Source organism: Saccopteryx bilineata, chromosome 2 (genome assembly GCF_036850765.1).
Source record: "Saccopteryx bilineata isolate mSacBil1 chromosome 2, mSacBil1_pri_phased_curated, whole genome shotgun sequence".
Classification (NCBI taxonomy): domain Eukaryota; kingdom Metazoa; phylum Chordata; class Mammalia; order Chiroptera; family Emballonuridae; genus Saccopteryx; species Saccopteryx bilineata.
The window spans coordinates 115,758,842-115,777,178 of record NC_089491.1 but is presented as its reverse complement, the minus strand read 5'-3'; the positions used below and the strand labels follow the sequence as shown (position 1 = coordinate 115,777,178).

The 18,337-nt window shown below is 46.7% G+C and overlaps 1 protein-coding gene and 1 pseudogene across 4 annotated transcripts; both read right to left on the bottom strand.

Annotated features, from left to right (window-relative positions):
• Positions 1–102: 102 nt before the first annotated feature.
• ITFG2 (integrin alpha FG-GAP repeat containing 2) lies at positions 103–17,494 on the bottom strand. 4 transcript variants are annotated; one of them, XM_066257684.1, is made up of 12 exons: positions 17,410–17,494; positions 7,984–8,079; positions 7,334–7,375; positions 6,984–7,155; positions 6,252–6,391; positions 5,630–5,778; positions 4,779–4,876; positions 4,531–4,584; positions 4,328–4,419; positions 2,943–3,060; positions 1,177–1,350; positions 103–1,095 (listed from the first exon to the last, which is right to left on the bottom strand). In XM_066257684.1, exons 2-12 carry the CDS (start codon positions 7,984–7,986, stop codon positions 992–994), a joined length of 1,146 nt encoding a protein of 381 aa, XP_066113781.1. In that variant the 5' UTR covers positions 7,987–8,079; positions 17,410–17,494; the 3' UTR covers positions 103–991. The 4 variants fall into 4 exon arrangements, with proteins under 4 accessions (XP_066113781.1, XP_066113780.1, XP_066113782.1 ...); XM_066257683.1 differs by having other exon boundaries at positions 17,249–17,469; XM_066257685.1 differs by having other exon boundaries at positions 17,340–17,469.
• On the bottom strand, positions 8,736–11,075 carry LOC136323707 (janus kinase and microtubule-interacting protein 2 pseudogene; annotated as a pseudogene).
• Positions 17,495–18,337: the final 843 nt, after the last annotated feature.

Below are 18,337 nucleotides of genomic sequence, written 5' to 3'. Positions count from 1 at the left end.
TCTGAACATAAATAACTCAAAGCAGGAAATATATTTTATATTACACTTAGTAAATACACACACACACAAATTATAATGAAACAATACTTCTCTATACTGCAAGCAAATACTTTATTTTTCATTCTATTGTATCCTATTTCATTTATTCAAAAAATGCTGACTACAACCCACTAAAAGATTGCAAACTACAATTTGAAAGATACTGATTTAAAGCCCACAGAATTAAGAGCAGAAGGGATATAAATGGCCCAAGATACACTTCTGATTATGCATCATAAACCTGTGTCAGATTTGAGATGTCTCTTGTCTGATGGACAATAACGCGTTTTTGTGGAAATGGGTGGGTGGGAAATGGGGCAAGGCCTACAAAGTGGCACAATACTTACAGAATATGACAAAATGGGAGTGCCCAATTTCTTTGAAAAATAGAACAAAATCATCTCAGGGTTGCTGGAGACCCAGAAAAACAAGACTGTAAAATATCCTGAAAGACTCCTCCAAAAGAAAACAAATAGTTTGCCGTTTCTGTAATAATTACTGCTGTCAATGACCTTAGCGTTGTGACATGGAAGATGGATCTTGGAATGGAGTAGAGCCCTTACCTCACTGCCCCGCTGGCTCGAAGCCTAGTTTCTTTACGGGTGTGGGGGCCACGCAAAAGATCTGCGCTCCCTCCTCACAAACAAGTCTGTTTTCCATACAACCAGGGTGGGGAGTTCTTGGGCGGGGTAGTCCCAGACGATATGCAATAAGGTCAGGGTCCTACAACCCTGCTGATGTAATGGATGAGGCACACAGGAAGATGGGCAGAGGGTCAACTTGTCTCTTCTTTCAGAAAGAAGACCATGAGACCTATAGTTCAGTCACCCTGGTTGCTGCCATCTGTCTATGCTCCCCTGTAATGTACATTCCCTATCCTGCCAATACCATGGATACGCTGGGGGTAGCGAGGTGCAGAAGGGTCTTTCTTCAGGGAAGAGGGCAAGTCCAGCTAGGTGGGATCCTGGAGGCTTGCAGCAGCACACAGTGGTGGCTGGTCAGGATGGTAGAGGGTTTGGTGAACCAGGGTGCGGGCTGCTGGGAGGTCATCAGGATCTGAGGGCAAGAAAGGGGCTGGTAAGAAGCTGTGGCTCTCCTGTGCCCGATTTCCCAGCCCCACACATTGCTGGGACTCACCCACACCCAGCTCCTGCAACAGGCTCTGGTACTCTGGCTCAGCCTCCAGCAATTTCAGCAGATTGGTAGATTCCATTCGCTCCAGCTGCACCTCCCAGTACACGTAGATCTTCTGGTTGAACGTGACGTACACTAGGCAGGGACTGTTGCGGCCCTCTTTGCAGGCATACAGGCCTGGCAGGTGTGGGTGGTCAGACAAAGGTCAAGAAGTTTCGGTCACAGTGTGGGAGGGTAAGAGCAAGATATGGGCACTAGTCAGCATTTTGACCCTCCCACAGATGTCAAGCAAAAAACTAAAGGCTCTCTTCCTAAGTCTTCTCTGTTGGGAACTCAGTAAAATAGGGACAAAAGCAAGATATCAGCCCCATTCCAGATACAGAAAAAACAGTAAAACAACCCGGGCAGAATAAAACGCAAAAATGTGATACCTGATTTTTTTATCCTAGTGAGAGCCCTGAAGTAATGATTCCTCTTGCTAGTCTAAGGGGTAGATCAGCAAAATGTAATCAGAAACTAAGGCTTCTCTGATGTGGCAACCCTCTGCAGAGCCACACTGACCCCTCAGGTCACTGGAGTGTGGATGCCAGAGCACTGCTCCATTCCTATCGTAGTGACCACAGATTCCTCCCTGTCACCCCGAAGAGTGAGAGCTGGCTTCCAAGGTCCAGGTTTGGAACTAACGGGAATGCTCTAGGACAGAGAATTTCAACAGGAGTGCTGCAAGAACTTTTTAAATACATGACTCTTCAGTCAGAGGCACTGACCTCTTTTCCCTTACATTGTCAAATAAAAAATGACAACAGCCAACACCACAATAGATGTACGGTGTGAATGAGTTAACATTATATCTATTTTGTTCTGTCAAATCAGCAAGGTGTGCCGCAGGATTTTAGTCATTAGTTTACGTGTGCCACGAGATGGAAACGGCGAAACTGCTGCTCTGAGGGGCTGTTCTGCACAGAGTCCTGATTCCTCAGGTGGAGAAGAGCTCTCTGATGTCTCCGCACAGATGATAAGAACTCATCCTATTCTTTAAAATAATGCAGATACCACTACCTTTATTTTTCCTTATTTAAAACTATAAAAATGCCTGACCAGGTAGGTGGTGGCACAGTGGATAGACACTGAGGACCCAGGTTCAAAACCCCAAAGTTGCCGGCTTGAGCACATGATCACAGACATGACCCAATGGTTGCTGGCTCGAGCCCAAAGGTCACTGGCTTGAAGCCCAAGGTCACTAGCTTGAGCCCAAAGTTGCTACTTGAACAAGGGGTCACTAGCTTGGCTGGAGCCCCCCAGTCAAGGCATGTATGAGAAAGCAATCAATGAACAACTAAGGTGCCACAACGAGTTGATGCTTCTCATCCCTCTCCCTTCCTGCTTGTCTCTCTCACTAAAAGTAAATAAATAAACAAATAAATAAATAAACAAACTGTAAAAATGGTGATTTAGTACACATCCAGCACCCTCTACTGAAAGAGACACCCTGACCTTGGTGGTGCAGTGGATTGAGTGTCAACCTGGAATGCTGAGGTCACCAGTTCGAAACCCTGAGCTTGCCCAGTCAGAGCACACACAAGAAGCAACTACTACGAGTTGATGCTTTCTGCTCCTCCCCACCCCTATGTTTCTCTCTCTCTTAAATCAATAAATAACCCCCCAAAAGAGCTAAGGAACTCATTTTTTTATGAAGGACTGATTATGGGGCACACTGAGAATGGAAATAAGAAGCCACGTGTTAGGGGGGCCTTGGGGCAGGGGCCCACCTGCACAGAAGGCTCGGATATTCTCATCCACTTGGAAGCGGACGACCGTGCGGTTGTGATCAATGATATACGTCTGTCCGTCCCAGGCACAGGCAATCACCTCCTCATGCTCATTGCCCTGAAAAAGGTCGGAGACAAGATTGCAGGGATGAGCACGAGCCATTTTAGAGGATCTAATGATAGGGCTGGATAAAATACTAAGGAGCTGTGGACTTGGCTCTGGGTGATAAGCAGCCGGCAGGGAAAGCAAGCCACCGTATGTTTCTTACTGAATTCCTCCCATGTGCCAGGCACCAAAGGGGCTGTCAAGTGAGCCACCTCACATATTGCTCACAACCACCCTGTGAAGTAGGCAACGTTATTCCCAGTTTGATGAGAGAACTTCAGCTTATCACGCACCCAAGGCCACTCAGCTGGGAGGCGGTGGAATCAGGCCTCTAACCCAGGCACGTTCTACGTGACCTCGAAGCCTCGTGTCTGTTTCATACACCATCAAGCATGCGTGACAGCAGCACACAGTGCAGCCCCCACCTGCAGATTCAGCGGCCATAGCCTCAGTCAAGACAGACTCACATAGGACAAGAAAAAAACTTTACATCTGGAGTCGGGACCAATGAGCAACCTCCGGACCCTAGTAGTTACTTGTTTCTCTTTGGAGCTATCACTGCGTTGAAAGGTGCTGAAATGTGAGACTCCCGGAGCACAGAGAACAGTGCTGAGCCGAGAACAGCAGCAAACAACTCACTTCAGAGGGAGTTATTGATAGATCTGTCTAAAGAGGGCCCTAAGATAAAGGTTGTGAGTCAACTGTGAGAGATTGCAAGCTGACACAGTCCTCGCAGTTTAAGGCTTAGTTAAGCTAAAGGCTAAGCTCTTCCCCACAACTCCGTGCTGGCTGTGAAGCTGTGTTTCTACTCGTCCCATCCCCCACCTCGCTTGCTTAAGTTGCTAGAGGCAATTTACATGCCCTTCTTCTCACTCTTGTTCAACTGTTTATTTCAGTTATGCATGGTGGGGGATTCCTGTTTATGCCTTAAGAGAATTCCTATTTATACCTTGGGAGGATTCCTGTTTATGCCTCAGATATGTGATTTTGTATCAGAGACTTCCTTATTTGCATACATCTCTGCACTATATAATAAAGCATTTTTGGGGTGGAGACTCGCTCTTGCAAGCCTGGCAATGGGTCCTCCGGATCCCATCCTTTTTCTTTCTGTGTTTATTTTCTAATCCTCCACCGTTCCCACATGAGACCTGCAAAATTATGAGTCGGGTTCGCGGCAGTCAACTGTGCAGTGAGAATGGCCTCAGGGAAATCTTTGGAAATCTTATCTCTCCACGAGAAGAAGGTAAGAACGTTACTCTCCACCATGTTTTCCACCCACCGTGACATCCAGTTTCTCTAGGGCGAAAAGCTGGTGGTCCACCTGCACCGACCACAGCAGCTTGTCTGCTTCCTCCATAAGCTTCAGTGTCCCTACAGGGGAAGAGGCAGGCTGGGACGCGTGGGACCAGACCCCTGAGCAGACTCCCCAGGCACACAACCTCCTACCCCAGCACTGCTCCATGGCTGACCCAGGGAACTCACCATCCAGGGTGCAAAGAGCAAAGAGGCCAGAGCTACCACTCTCAGGCGTGTGGCCTACGGGTGGGACAGAAGGACCAAAAGAGAAAAATGAAGGTCAAGGCAAGAATAGAGCATATGGGATGAGGGACAGCCAAGGACAAGGAGGGAAGGAGGGAGGAAGAGGACTAGAAATGAGAGAAGGCCCTGCATCTCCTCTCTCAAAAGTGCTATTTGCCTTCAGCACCCTGCCTCATCCCACCCCACCTCACCTCGCTTGATGTTGCCAATCAGGTGAGTAGAGACATTCTTATTGTGGATGCGGCCAGACGTCTGGTGCAGCACAACATCTCGGGCAGCTGGGGTTTCCCTGTGGGCAGGAGACCGGGGGACTAAGATACCAAGTAAGCTGAGTTCTCAGGCACTTTATGACCTGATCTCTGCAAGAGCTGTCAAGATGCGAATCAGGCCCTGGCCGGTTGGCTCAGCGGCAGAGCGTCGGCCTGGCGTGCGGGGGACCTGGGTTCAATTCCCGGCCAGGGCACATAGGAGAAGCGCCCATTTGCTTCTCCACCCCCCCCTCCTTCCTCTCTGTCTCTCTCTTCCCCTCCCGCAGCCAAGGCTCCATTGGAGCAAAGATGGCCCGGGCGCTGGGGATGGCTCCTTGGCCTCTGCCCCAGGCGCTGGAGTGGCTCTGGTCACAGCAGAGCGTCGCCCCTGGTGGGCGTGCCAGGTGGATCCCGGTCGGGCGCATGCGGGAGTCTGTCTGACTGTCTCTCCCCGTTTCCAGCTTCGGAAAAATACAAAAAAAAAAAAAAAAAAAAAAAGATGCGAATCAGCTAGGAAACCCTTTGCTGACCCCATCTGGCCGATGTGGCAATTAGGAAATAAAGGGACGGAGGCTACTAGGCTAGAATCTTGGCATCTCTTCCCTTTGCTACAAGGTTAGAGCCAGGATTCCCTGGCTCCCAAAATATAGGTCTTACCTCACTAGGGCAGAGGTGCTTGTGCCAAACCCAGCTGAAGCCACTGTGCCAACTGCAGACCCCTCCACCGCCTTGTACATCCAGGACCTCACCTTGCTCCCATGCATCCCACACCATCCACAAGCCTGCACCCTTACCTACTGCCCTCCGTGGTCCCCTCAGAGGCAGCAGAGTGCCCACTGTCCTTGTTCCAGGTACACAGTAGAACTGCATAAGCACAGCCTGGCTGCGATACCATCAGCTCAGGAACACCCAGAGGCCCTGGAGTCACTGAGAGACTGTCCACCTGCACCAGGGAACAGAGGCTTAAAGCAAGTTGGAGAGAAACTGGGACCCTGCAAAGAACAGGGGAGAGAGAGGGTGCAGGAGCCCTGGAAGCAGTCCCCCGGGCCTCAAGGAAAGCAGCAGGAGGCATTCTAGAGTTCACAGGGTTCCTGCCTGATACCAGCCTCTCCACACGCATCCCCTGCTTCCCGCATGCAAGCCTCCAGTGGGGTCTACATCCTGATACAGACCACTTCACACCCTCATCCTTTCACAGTCCTCATTCTTAGTACTGGCTTCCTTCCTAATTGCCATTACTGTACTAGCAATTTCCCCTAAGACTCTGACTTGAAGTGATCTTTAGATCTCTCTCAGCAGGCTGATAATCTCTTTTTCCCACCCTGTATCTTGGCCATGAATGTTGTTCCACACCCCCTTCAGGAGGCCTTTCCGCCCTGCTCTCTGGCTCTATGGCCCCTCTCCTCCGTGACTCACCTGACCTTCCAGCGTCCATTTCTTGAGTGATACCAGCTGCCCTGCCAGGTGTTCAGTGCCCTCAGCCAGATCCTCCCAGCGGAAAGCCCGGACCACACGGTCTGTGTAACCTACCACCAGCTCGCAACACCCATCTCCATCTGTGGATCCAGAAAATAAGAGTGTTTGGAGCCAAAGCTGCATTCGTCAGCTTTACTCCCGCAAGCATCCCATTTCCACTCCTCTGCTAACAACGCCGCTGGCATTTTTATCCAGGACAACTTCAAGCCCAATCTGCTGTGGAGCCACCTCACACACTGAGTCCGGCTGAGGCTCCCCTGCCCTTCCTGTGCTGACAACACCTACCTGTTCCCAGGAGCTCCTAACCCATCTGCTCCACAGATGCTGTCGCTGCCTCCCTCGGATACACAGCTCGAGTTGTGTATCATCCCATATACCTTCCACCACCTTCGAGACAGCTTCTAGCCAAAATATCAGCCCAGCATCTACATGGCTCACTTCCTTGCCATCTTTAATTTTTTATCAAAAGTCACCTTCTCAGCAAAGACTTCTCTGACAACTTCATTTAGAACTCTACCTCAACACTCTTCAGTTCCTTTCTGTAATTTACTTTCTCCATAGCAACTGCCCAAATGAATACTAACTCCATCCTCCCCCTGAATCCCTTGGGATCTGCTCTATTACCCACTGACTCCTACTGCCCCAGGTGCCTAGAAAGACAGCCATGCCCACCGATGTCGCTGATCAGCATGACCTTGGTGTTGGCAGGGATGTGCTGCTTAAAGACCGGACGCTGCTCCTCTCCCATTAGCATCTCATGGTGCCCGGAAGCATCCTGGGTCCTGGCAGGCGTCAGGTCACACAAGTGAAACCAGCCCTCAGCACTCACCGCCACCACCAGGTTCTGAGAGGTATAGGAGAGATGGACTGGGAAGGGAAGTCTGAGCATAGACTGATCATAAGAACACAGAAGTCAGGGCTGAAGCCATTAACGCTCAACAGGTTTCCACCTTGAGACAGGGATTGGTCGAGGTAAAGCCTTGGAGTTACACTCAAGTCCCCAGGTCCCTGAGAGTTCTTACCTTTCCTTTATTGCATACATCTCCAACCCCAACGCAAGTCAGCTGCAAAAGAAAAAGGAGGCTTACGAAGACACAGAGTGAGACCAATACTCCCTAATCTTTATGAAGCAGGAAGGAGTGGGTTTTCTAATTACCATCATTCACTGCAAACCTCTGTCACGTGACCTACACTGACAGTCTGCATTAACGGAGTTATTAAGCTATAGGTTTGTCTCGGTTTACCTAGACAGTTATATATATAAAGACCTGAAGTAAAGACAATTTGGGCTCAAAACAAAATCTCTACAGAACAAAAACTCTACAAAACAAAAACTCTTATAGACAATCATGTTTCTAGACCTATTGAAATACTGCTCCCATTTTTTACTATATTTTGTAAGATCTGACAACCGAGGCAATTTCCCTAAAGTACTTAGAAATCATTCCATCACATAAAATACCCCCCATGGGTGTCTGTGTGTGTGCTTACGTGCCTAACAGTTGGGAGCACACTGCCTGTGGGCTTCCCTCCCTGAGTCAATGAACCCTGAATTAGTGGCTAAGCTGAGTTGCTGGTGAGTTAGGATGCACTGGTGAGCTATGTGAGTCTCAGCCTTGACAGTTCCTGGACAGAAGAAATCCCTTCCCCCATCAGGCAGTTGAATACTGACCATTCCCTGGCAGGAACAGGTGAGCCACGGCCGGCTGTCATCATTCTTATACACGGACAGCTTCCCATTGGTGTCTCCCACCACCAGTTCATTTAACTTCAAATGGAGAGAGAATAGTGTTAGCATGGGATCCTGCTGACCCACCTCAAACTCTTTTCTCCTGGGCTTATCCCAAGGAAATCACAGGACATCAACTTGAATCTTCATCAACTTTATCAAAAATCTTTTGTGACCAACACAGCCATAGTTTCCCAGAGTTTCTTTTTTTTTTATTTAAACTTTTTTTTTTTTTTTTTTTTTTTTTGCATTTTTCTGAAGCTGGAAACGGGGAGAGACAGACTCCCGCATGCGCCCGACCGGGATCCACCCGGCACGCCCACCAGGGGCAAAGCTCTGCCCACCAGGGGGCGATGCTCTGCCCCTCCGGGGTGTCGCTCTGCCGCGACCAGAGCCACTCTAGCGCCTGGGGCAGAGGCCAAGGAGCCATCCCCAGCGCCCGGGCCATCTTTGCTCCAATGGAGCCTTGGCTGCGGGAGGGGAAGAGAGAGACAGAGAGGAAGGGGGGGTGGAGAAGCAAATGGGCGCTTCTCCTATGTGCCCTGGCCGGGAATTGAACCCCGGTCCCCCGCACACCAGGCCGACGCTCTACCGCTGAGCCAACCGGCCAGGGCCTATTTAAACATTTTATTGTAAATAGCTCCTCATAGGTATTCCTCGTGCTTCATCCCCACCCACCCTTGTGTGGGTTTTTTTTGTTTTGATTTTTTTAAAACGATGTTTATTTCAAACTAGCGTTTCCATGGGGTGTGGTGTTACATTAAAATGACTCCCCTTGCACAGCAGGGGTAGAATGTTTCTTTGTAACTTTGGTTCCATGCCCAAGACAGGTCTTTGCTTGATCTGCTGAAACTGTTTCCATTGCTGATTTTTTTTTCCTTTACACAATTTATGTTTATAGTTCTTTCTTCTGGTTTGACATATACATGTTTCATTAAATGCAGCCTATATTGTAGATTTTCAACAGGGTCATGTAGGAACTGTCAAGTAAGAAACCTTGAATAATGGCTTTAAAATACACAGCTGTAGTCCTGGCTACAGGGTAGTTCTTAGCTTTTGACTTCTCTCTCACTGCTGTAAACATTTCTGCCATCATTGAAGGTTTGGAAGCATTTGTCTTTCTGGGGTCTTATCCATGTTTTCGGTCACTCTTTTCTTCTAAGTCCTTTATCTGTCTTTTCTGGATGTCTGTTTTATCTTCCAAGTCACGAATTCTCTGATGGGCCTGCTGCAAGAGCTCCATCCTCTCCTGAAGAATCTGACAGTCATACTCTCTGCTCTTCCTCAGCATCTGCCGCCGTAACTTCTCCACTGCCGTCCTCAGCTCCTCTTGCTGTTTTTCACTTAACAACTCACCAAACTTGATAACAGTTTCTTGCTGCAGAGCATTGTACAAAGTAGCTTCTAGTTCCTGGATTCTCATGTAGGCTTGGTCGAGAGCTTGTTTTCTGTAGTCTAGCTCTTCCTCCAGATAGCCTTTGATTTTGCAGAATTATTCCATGTCACTTTCCAATTCCATCATTTTCTGGTGCAGGCCAGCCTCCGCTCCTTCGATTTGCTGGATCCACTTCTCTGCCAGGGACAGCACAGTACTGGCTTGAATTATGGCCACTTGTTCTTCATTTCTCAAATTTCCGTTATCACCCAAGATATCAAGCTGCTTTATGAGATCAGGGATGTTCACATCCTTGACACCTTTCATACAGTAGATCTGCAGAGCACTCACACCATCTGAGAATGGGTGAGTTTGTAGATTAAATGGAGGGGACTGTCTCTCTCTTTCTTCTAGCTCTAGGTTTCGAAACTCCAGCAGCTCATTCTGGTCTCTGGCATCTTGCAGTTCCTGCTGTAACTGGTGATTTTCTGCCTCCTGTTTTTCTATCTTTTCTAAAAGCTCCTGGTTTCTCTTAATGAAAAGTTGTTTATCTTCTACCCAGTGTGAATCCTGCCCTTTCTGAGCCAGAGTCGCTTCGAGACCTTCAATTCTGGCTTTATACCTTAGCACCTCTGCTTGGAGCTGCTCTTGAGCCTTGGCCTCTCTCTCAGCATCGATGATGCCTCCAGTCTGCTCCTGCAGGAGGGCATACGCTCTTTGGAGAGCCTGGTATTCTTTTGTTAATTGTCGAAATCGAAGCTCAGATTCTTCAGCAGCTAAACTTTCATCCAAGTCATCATCGGGAGTAGCTGGTGTTCGGTCTGTTCTAAATGAGGCCATGGGTGATGTCTCCGAGTCCATGGAGTCCTCATCGTAGCCAATGAATGGGTCCAAAACAGGCCTCTTAATCGGCTTGGAACTTCTATGCTTTCTCCTGCGAATGAGCTTTTCTTGGTCCCTGGTGAGCTCATCAATGATGTTCTATTGCTCAATGACCTGAAGTTTCAGAAACTCTAGTCTCTTGTTCTTCATTAGCTTGATCGAGGACATTCAGAGATTTTAATTTCTTCAAGGGTGGATGGGTTGTTATTTTTTCTCTCATTTCTAAATTCTCCTTGCTGATGGCTTTCAGTTTCTCCTCCATACGCTGCAAAGACAGCATCAGTTCATCGTTTCTCTTGGCGAGGCACTTGTTCCTTTCCAGAAGAGGTTTACATTGTTTCTCAGTTTCCTGCACTCGTTTTAACAATTCATTTCGTTCATCTCCAAGCAAGGTATTCCTGTCTTCTAATTTACTTATAGTGGTGTTCAATTCCGCTATTCTCTTTTGATTTCTTCGCAAATCAGGGCTGCTGTAGTGCTCGGAGCCGTCTCCTGCTCTCCCCGGAATTTCTCGTTTCGGACTGCTCATGTTACACTCAGCCTCCTTGACCAGAAAGAGTTGTTCATCCAACGCTTCCTTCTGCAGCTGGAGTTTCTGGACATAGCCTGTTTGGGTCTCCAGTTCCTTCTCCAGGGAAAAGATGATCCCGTCCTTGGCTTTGATTTCATCCATCAGCCTCCGGATATCCCGTTCGGACTCCCACTTGATCTTCGAGATGGCTTCCTGGTGGGACTGATGTTCACTCCGCAGGTCCTCCCAGAGTTTCTTTATTCCCATTGGTGTGAGTGGTGGTGGAAGTGGTGTGTGTCTGTTAGCGACAGAGAAGGTTACAGGAATGGGGCAATACAGACGTTATCATGGCAAAGTTTGACATCTGAAAAGCTCAATGCCCCATGTTTGACTTTGACTCTAATCTGTCCATTACAAATGGGAAATAGGATGGGGTAAAAGTACGTTTATAGTTGCCTGCGTGGAAAATAATACAATAATTAACAAACAATAATATAATAACGAACCTGTGTACTCACAACTATAAGCCTACTTTACATCTTGTATTTTAAAAACACCCAAAATGTTCAACTTTTGGAGAATTTAAGTTCAAACCTCATATTCAATTAGGGGCCAAGTAAAAAGAAATTATCAGCTCTTGGGGCCCTCGCTCCTTTAGCAAGACCTTTTGATCTTGGTGTGCATGAGTGAATATAGACATGGAGGTGCTGGACGCAGGGCAGCACGACGAGGCTGCTGGGTGTCAGCATCCATGCTCTGGGCCTCTGGCGCCCTCAAGTGGTGACTAAGCTCTCAGGAGGGCAGGCTCCCCGCATGGAGCCTCTTCTCCACTATTTGTATCCAGATACTCCACTTCCCAAGGGTTCCCTAAAGGCTGGCCACTCTTTCCAGGGGCAAACAGTAGCTCTGAACCCTATTGCCATTAACAGCTTCATGGTTTCCCCTTGTGGGGACATCCAACACCCCTTCCTGTCCTCAAAATACAATGAATATTAGATGATCAGGAAATTTAGTTCTAAAGGCAATGAAGACATAGGAGAAAAACAGTAAGGAAAAGTTAGCAATGAATTGGAATTTATCAATAATGACTTACATGATTTGAATCTTGTTAATTATTTTTTAATAGTTATGGGAGTTACTTATGGGAATATTAGATCAGTGATTTTCTTTTTTGTGTGTGACAGTGTCAGAGAGAGACAGAGAGGGACAGATAGGGACAGACAGGAAGGGAGAGAGATGAGAAGCATCATTTCTTTGGTGCAGCTCCTTAGTTGTTCATTGATTGCTTTCTCATGTGTGCCCTGACCAGGGGGCTACAGCAGAGCAAGTGACCCCTTGTTCAAGCCAGCGACCTTGGGCTCAAGCTGGTAACCTCGGGATTTTGAATCTGGATCCTCTGCGTCCCAGTTCGATGCTCTATCCACTGCCTCACTGCCTGGTCAGGCAGAATAGATCACAGAAGCATAAAACAAGCGTGATTACATTAAACTCTCCACACTTGATGTTTCCATCACAGCTGCCCCTGGAGGACTGCTGCAGACACAGCGCAGAAGCTGCATGGCACAGAGGCTGGGAGCGCAGCTGCCTGCACTTGAATCCAGCTCTCTATGCCAATATTTTCTCCTCTATAAAACAAGGATCATAACAGCAGTTACCTCCTGAGGTTGTTGCAAGAACTGAGCTAACAGGGGAAAGCATTTAGAAGTGATTGGCATACAGTGAGCACTAATACCAGGTGGTTTTCAAGCCTCCAGTTAAACACCGTCAAGGCTACAGATCCATTCTTTTTTTTTTAATTTATGATTTTAATTTGTGTTTACAAAGATTCAAGTGTCCCACTGAATATATCCCCCTGACCCCCTTATCCCAATCCATTCTTTTTTATACATTCCTTCAACAAATGAGTCTGTAGTAGGCCTCGATAAAATGTTTACTTAATAAACAAATACCAAAAAAAGATTTTTTAAGAAACCAAGAAAAATCAGAATGAAAACAATTGCCCAGTCAGCCCTTTGAATTTTCGGGTAAAGCTGGACAACCGGTTAGGGGTACAAAAATGAATGCTACAGATTCCCTGCTAAGAAGGACCTCACAGTTTAACAAGGGCACAGACACGGGAATAAACTTATAAAACAATGCGGCAGGTGCAGTGAGCCTGGCGGAGTGAGGAAATGACACTGGGAGAGGATATTCCCAGGGCAGCCCATCTGCTCGGTGGTAGCTACAGCAGTCCCCCCTTATCCATGGGAATAGGTTCCAAGACCCCAGTGGATGTCTGAAACTGCAGAGTGTACCAACTCTCCAACATACACACTATAATTTTTTCTATATATACATAGTATAAGGTTTCATTTATGTTAGGCACAGTAAGAAATTAACAACAACTAATAAAAGGACAATTATAACAATACACTATAATAAAAGTTATGTAAATGTGGTCACTCACTTCAGGGGGTCCCTTGCTGAAGTCTTTGTATAGGCTCAATGCTTTCTGGAGTAACATATTAACATCAGTTGGAACATATTTTTTGCTCAGGTCTTTCACAAATTTTTTTTTTTTTTTTAGATTTTATTTATTCATTATAGAGAGGAGAGAGAGAAAGAGAAGGGGGAGGAGCAGGAAGCATCAACTCCAATATGTGCCTTGACCAGGCAAGCCCAGGGTTTTGAACCGGCAACCTCACGTTTCCAGGTTGACGCTTTATCCACTGCGCCACCACAGATCAGGCTCCACCCACAAATTTAATGCCTTTTCTACTTATCACACACTATGGACATCACTTTCACAGTTTCAGATGCAACAGCAAAACAAGCACAAATTTCTTTCTTTTCTTTTTAAAAAATGTTTATTGTATTGACGAGAAAAAGATGAACCAGCAACCTCTATGCTTCGGGAAGATGCTCTACCAACTGAGCTATCTGGCCAGGGCTATTTTTCTTTTCTTAAGTCGAATATGTTTACCTTTTCACTTAAAGGAAGCACATTACCACTTCTATTTAGCATACCCAAATTGCCTGCATCACTACTCTTGTGCTTTGAGTTCATTAAGTAAAATAAGGGTGACTTACACACAGCACTGTGGTACCAAGATGGTTGGTCTTGATCTGATAACCCAGACACTAAATGACTAACAGTGGGTAATGTATTTCGTGAGAATACACTGGACAAAAGGGATGATTCACATCCCAGGCAGGATGGAATGGGACCGAGCAAGATTCCTTCATGACAATCAGGACAGCATGCAATTTAAAACTTAACTATTTATTTCTGGAATTTTCCATTTTAAAATTTTGGACTTCTGTTGACTGTGGGTAACTGAAATAGCAGGTAGAAAGCAACTACTGTATAATGCTTCCCAGCAGTTCTGCTTCTCTGTGGTTGATCCTGGCTCTGGAAGCCACCCAGTGACACTAAAGAACCCCAACTAGATAATACACCATCAGTCAGAGATGCTAGAGGAGAAAGGTAAGATTTTTCTGTGATCTGCTTCAGCTTTCTAGAGACCTTCCCTCCCATGGTGTAGCCAGGCTTTGGTGAATAGTTCTAGAGGGTGTGTACTCTATTCATGACTTCTCCCTCTGACTTAGCAGAAAATAAATTATTTTCAAAGAACTTTTGGCTAATAATTTATGAGAATGAAATAAGTCTTTTTCCTGCTCCAAATCTCCAAATTCTGATCTGGGAAACCAGTAACAAAATTTCTGTCCACCGTTATGTAAGCAGAGTTTACCACATTTGATCACTGGCCAACTATCTCATCTACTTGCCCTCTTTCAATTATATTTATTAATAACAGGCAGAGCCCTTCAAATTGCTTTGAGACACACAATCACATTTGCTTTTCATAACAATCCTCATTTATTCAACAAACATCTATTTAGTGCTTACTATGTGCCAGGCACTATTCTACGGGTTGGGAATATAACAGTGAAAAATAGAGACAAAAAAAATTCTTACCCTAATGGCACTCACAACTCAGATAAAAAAAAGTATAATATACCTAATTTACAAAAACTGACTGTATAATAGTGCAATTGACTTAGAAAAGTACAGTTCCCAAAAAAACTGCTGCTATGAAGCTATGAAAAAAGGCAAGTGTATTTCTCTTGTAAACGAAGACAATCAGATAAAAGGGAACCCTGACCAGGGGGCAGTAGATAGAGCATCGACCTGGGATGTTGAGGTCTCCAATTCAAAACCTGAGGTCATTGGCTTGAGCATGGGCATGCCAGCTTGAGCACAGGATTATCAACACGATCCCAAGGTTGCTGGCTTAAGCCCAAAGGTCACTAACTTAAGCCCAAAGATCACTGGCTTGAGCAAGGGGTCACTGACTCCACTTGAGCTACTAGTCAAGGCACATGAGAAGCAATTAATGAACAACTAAAGTGAAGAAACAACAAGTTGATGCTTCTCATCTCTTTCCTCCCTCTTTCTCTCTTCCTGACTCTTTCATCCATTAAAAAGGGGTGGGGGGAATAATTTACTATTAATAGTAAATTAATAAAGTCACTTGTTAATTTACTATTTAGAAATGCCTCCCTTGATTTTCTTGTAAAAATTGTACTTCTTGGCATATGAAGAAATACAAACCTGACCAGGTGGTGCGCAGTGGATAGAGCGTCGGACTGGGATGCAGAGGACCCAGGTTCGAGACCCCGAGATCGCCAGCTTGAGTGCGGGCTCATCTGGTTTGAGCAAAAAACCTCACCAGCTTGAACCCAAGGTCACTGATTTGAGCAAAGGGTTACTCAGTCTGCTGAAGGCCCGCGGTCAAGGCACATATGAGAAAGCAATCAATGAACAACTAAGGTGTTGCAACGCGCAGTGAAAAACTAATGATTGATGCTTCTCATCTCTCTCCATTCCTGTCTGTCTGTCCCTGACTATCCCTCTCTCTGACTCACTCTCTGTCTCTGTAAAAAAGAAAGAAAGAAAGAAAGAAAGAAAGAAAGAAAGAAAGAAAGAAAGAAATACGAAAGCCCAGAAAACATGATACAAAGTTATGAGAATAACTTTTTCCTTCCTAGAGGGTGTGGAACCAAACAAAGCCTCATAAAATACCTCTCCATCACGGCACAAAGGAGAGAGGAAGATGTTTTAGCCCTTGTTTTTGTTTGTTTGTTGTTTGAAAAGAGTACAGAACAGCAAGGAGGCAGAGTAGGGAGCTAGGAGGACAAAGGGTAGGAGATAAAGGCAATAAGGTGCTTTGTATTAAAAATATTAAATAGAGATAATGAATGAAAAGATAAAGTCTGGAAAAAAGTTTCACACTATCAACAGCCCCACCCCCTTTGATGCTTCACCTTAGAATCTTTTACATATTTTAATCAAGGCACCCCATTATATCTTATTCTGTTACAATCACCCCATCTGATTGTGAGCTACCTGAGGGCTGCGACAATTTAGCTAATTCCTGAATTCCCAGAATGTAGCAGTCCTTGGTGCAAAATGGGCAGTTCAATAAATATTTGCAGAAAAATAGAATCAAGTACAACAATGGCGTAACACTTATTGAGCTGTTGTTAACTGTATGCCAGGAATGCTGTTACCTGTGTCACCTATATTAATTCATTTAAACAAGAAAAGGAACTCTTGAGGGAATAGTAGATGAAAACTATTTATGTAACTTAATCAAGGTGTAGCACTTTCAAGTTTCCAGCGCCTCAAGGGACCAAGTGTAAGAACAGCAGAGGTGACCCTGACCGGTTGGCTCAGTGGTAGAGCGTTGGCCTGGCGTGCAGGAGTCCCGGGTTCGATTCCCGGCCAGGGCACACAGGAGAAGCGCCCATCTGCTTCTCCACCCCTCCCCCTCTCCTTCCTCTCTGTCTCTCTCTTCCCCTCCCGCAGCCAAGGCTCCATTGGAGCAAAGTTGGCCCCAGCACTGAGGATGGCTCTGTAGCCTCTGCCTCAGGCGCTAGAGTGGCTCTGGTCGCAACAGAGCAACGCCCCAGACGGGCAGAGCATCGCCCCCTGGTGGGCATGCCAGGTGGATCCCGGTCAGACGCATGTGGGAGTCTGTCTGACTGCTCCCCGTTTCCAACTTCAGAAAAATTAAAAAAAACAGCAGAGGTGCTTTTCAAGCCTTTTTTGAGGCTTTGAAAGGTAAAGTGATTTTAGAAGGGATGCTACTGAAGGAAGCATAACGACAGAAGCAGTAATCTAGGACATTTGATCACCAGGGTTTACTAGGCTCTTATGGTGAATAAATTACTAAATTAGGCAGAGAATCAGTTATCCATGCTAAAGGAATACCAGACCTGGGCACCTGACGAACTCAGTCACGACGCCCGGGTATTAATATTCCTACAAAGTTCTTCCCTAGGTCACGCCGGCCCTAATGCACATGCGCCTCTCACTCCGCAGGCGTCCACTTCCCGGCCCCGCCCCGGCCGTGCGCACACCCGGGCTGCGTCTCTTGCAGTGCGCATGCACTGACCGTATCGTTGTCCACGTCTCCGAGACAGATTGCGTGCGGGAAGAGGCTGCCACTGAATTCCAGTGCTACGCGCTGCACGTAGCTTACTGACCTCATCGCACTTCCAAGGGTTGCGAACTAAGGGGTTGGAGAACCTGCTAAATGTCCCCTGAGCTCCTCACCGCTGCCGAAGCGGAAGGCCACCCAAAGCGGAAAGTTACGTCGCAGCCCGAGCCTCCAATCCCGACCTTCGACGCTTAATTTAGAGAGGAGGCGGGGCTTCCGACCTATCTGGGCGTGGGGCGGGCTTGCCCAGCTACTGATGTGAGTGATAGGTTCATAGTCCACTCCTTTTTGTCTGAGGGCTAGAGCGCGTGGGTAGACCAATCCTAACCCGGCTGATCTGTTTTCCCTTGACATTTAGGCTCTCTTGTGCTTGGTAATTGATTTGGTCTGCTCCTTTTTTGCCCTGGCAATTGTAGCTTCCCAGCCATCAGACCACTCCGAGAATCATAGTATTCATAATAACTGACAATTGTATGGTTTCCATCAATGCTTTTGTTTGTTTGTTTGTTTGTTTTTGCGACAGATAGAGGGACAGAGACAGGAAAAGAGAGAGATGAGAAGCATCATTTTAAAAAAATTCTTTTTATTCATTTTTAGAGAGGAGGGAGAAAGAGAGAAAGAGAACAAGCGAGAGCAGCGGGGAGGAGCAGGAAGCATCAACTCCCGTATGTGCCTTGCCCAGGCCAGCCCAGGGTTTCAAACCAGCAACCTCAGCATTCCAGGTAGACACTTTATCCACTGCGCCACCACAGGTCAGGTGAAGCATCAATTCTTTGTTGCAGCACTTTAGTTCATTGTTTGCTTTCTCATATGTACTTTGAGGAGGGGTGGCTACAGCAGAGCAAGTGACCCCTTGCTCAAGCCAGCGACCTTGGGCTCAAGCCAGCGACCTTTGGGCTCAAGCCAGTGACCTTGGACTCAAGCCAGCGACCTTTGGGCTCAAGCCAGTGACCTTGGGCTTCAAGCCAGCGACCTTTGGGCTCAAGACAACAGCCATGGGTCATGTCTATGATTCCATGCTCAAGCCAACGATCCTGCACTCAA

Excerpts from the sequence above, each read along its gene's own strand:
- ITFG2 (XM_066257683.1), bottom strand. The coding sequence starts at position 17,344 with ATGAGGTCAGTAAGCTACGTGCAGCGCGTAGCACTGGAATTCAGTGGC. Across the intron at positions 4,420-4,530 it reads TGCTCTTTGCACCCTGGATG|GGACACTGAAGCTTATGGAG; the intron begins GTGAGTTCCCTG and ends CTTCCCCTGTAG. Across the intron at positions 3,061-4,327 it reads TAGAGAAACTGGATGTCACG|GGCAATGAGCATGAGGAGGT; the intron begins GTGGGTGGAAAA and ends GACCTTTTTCAG.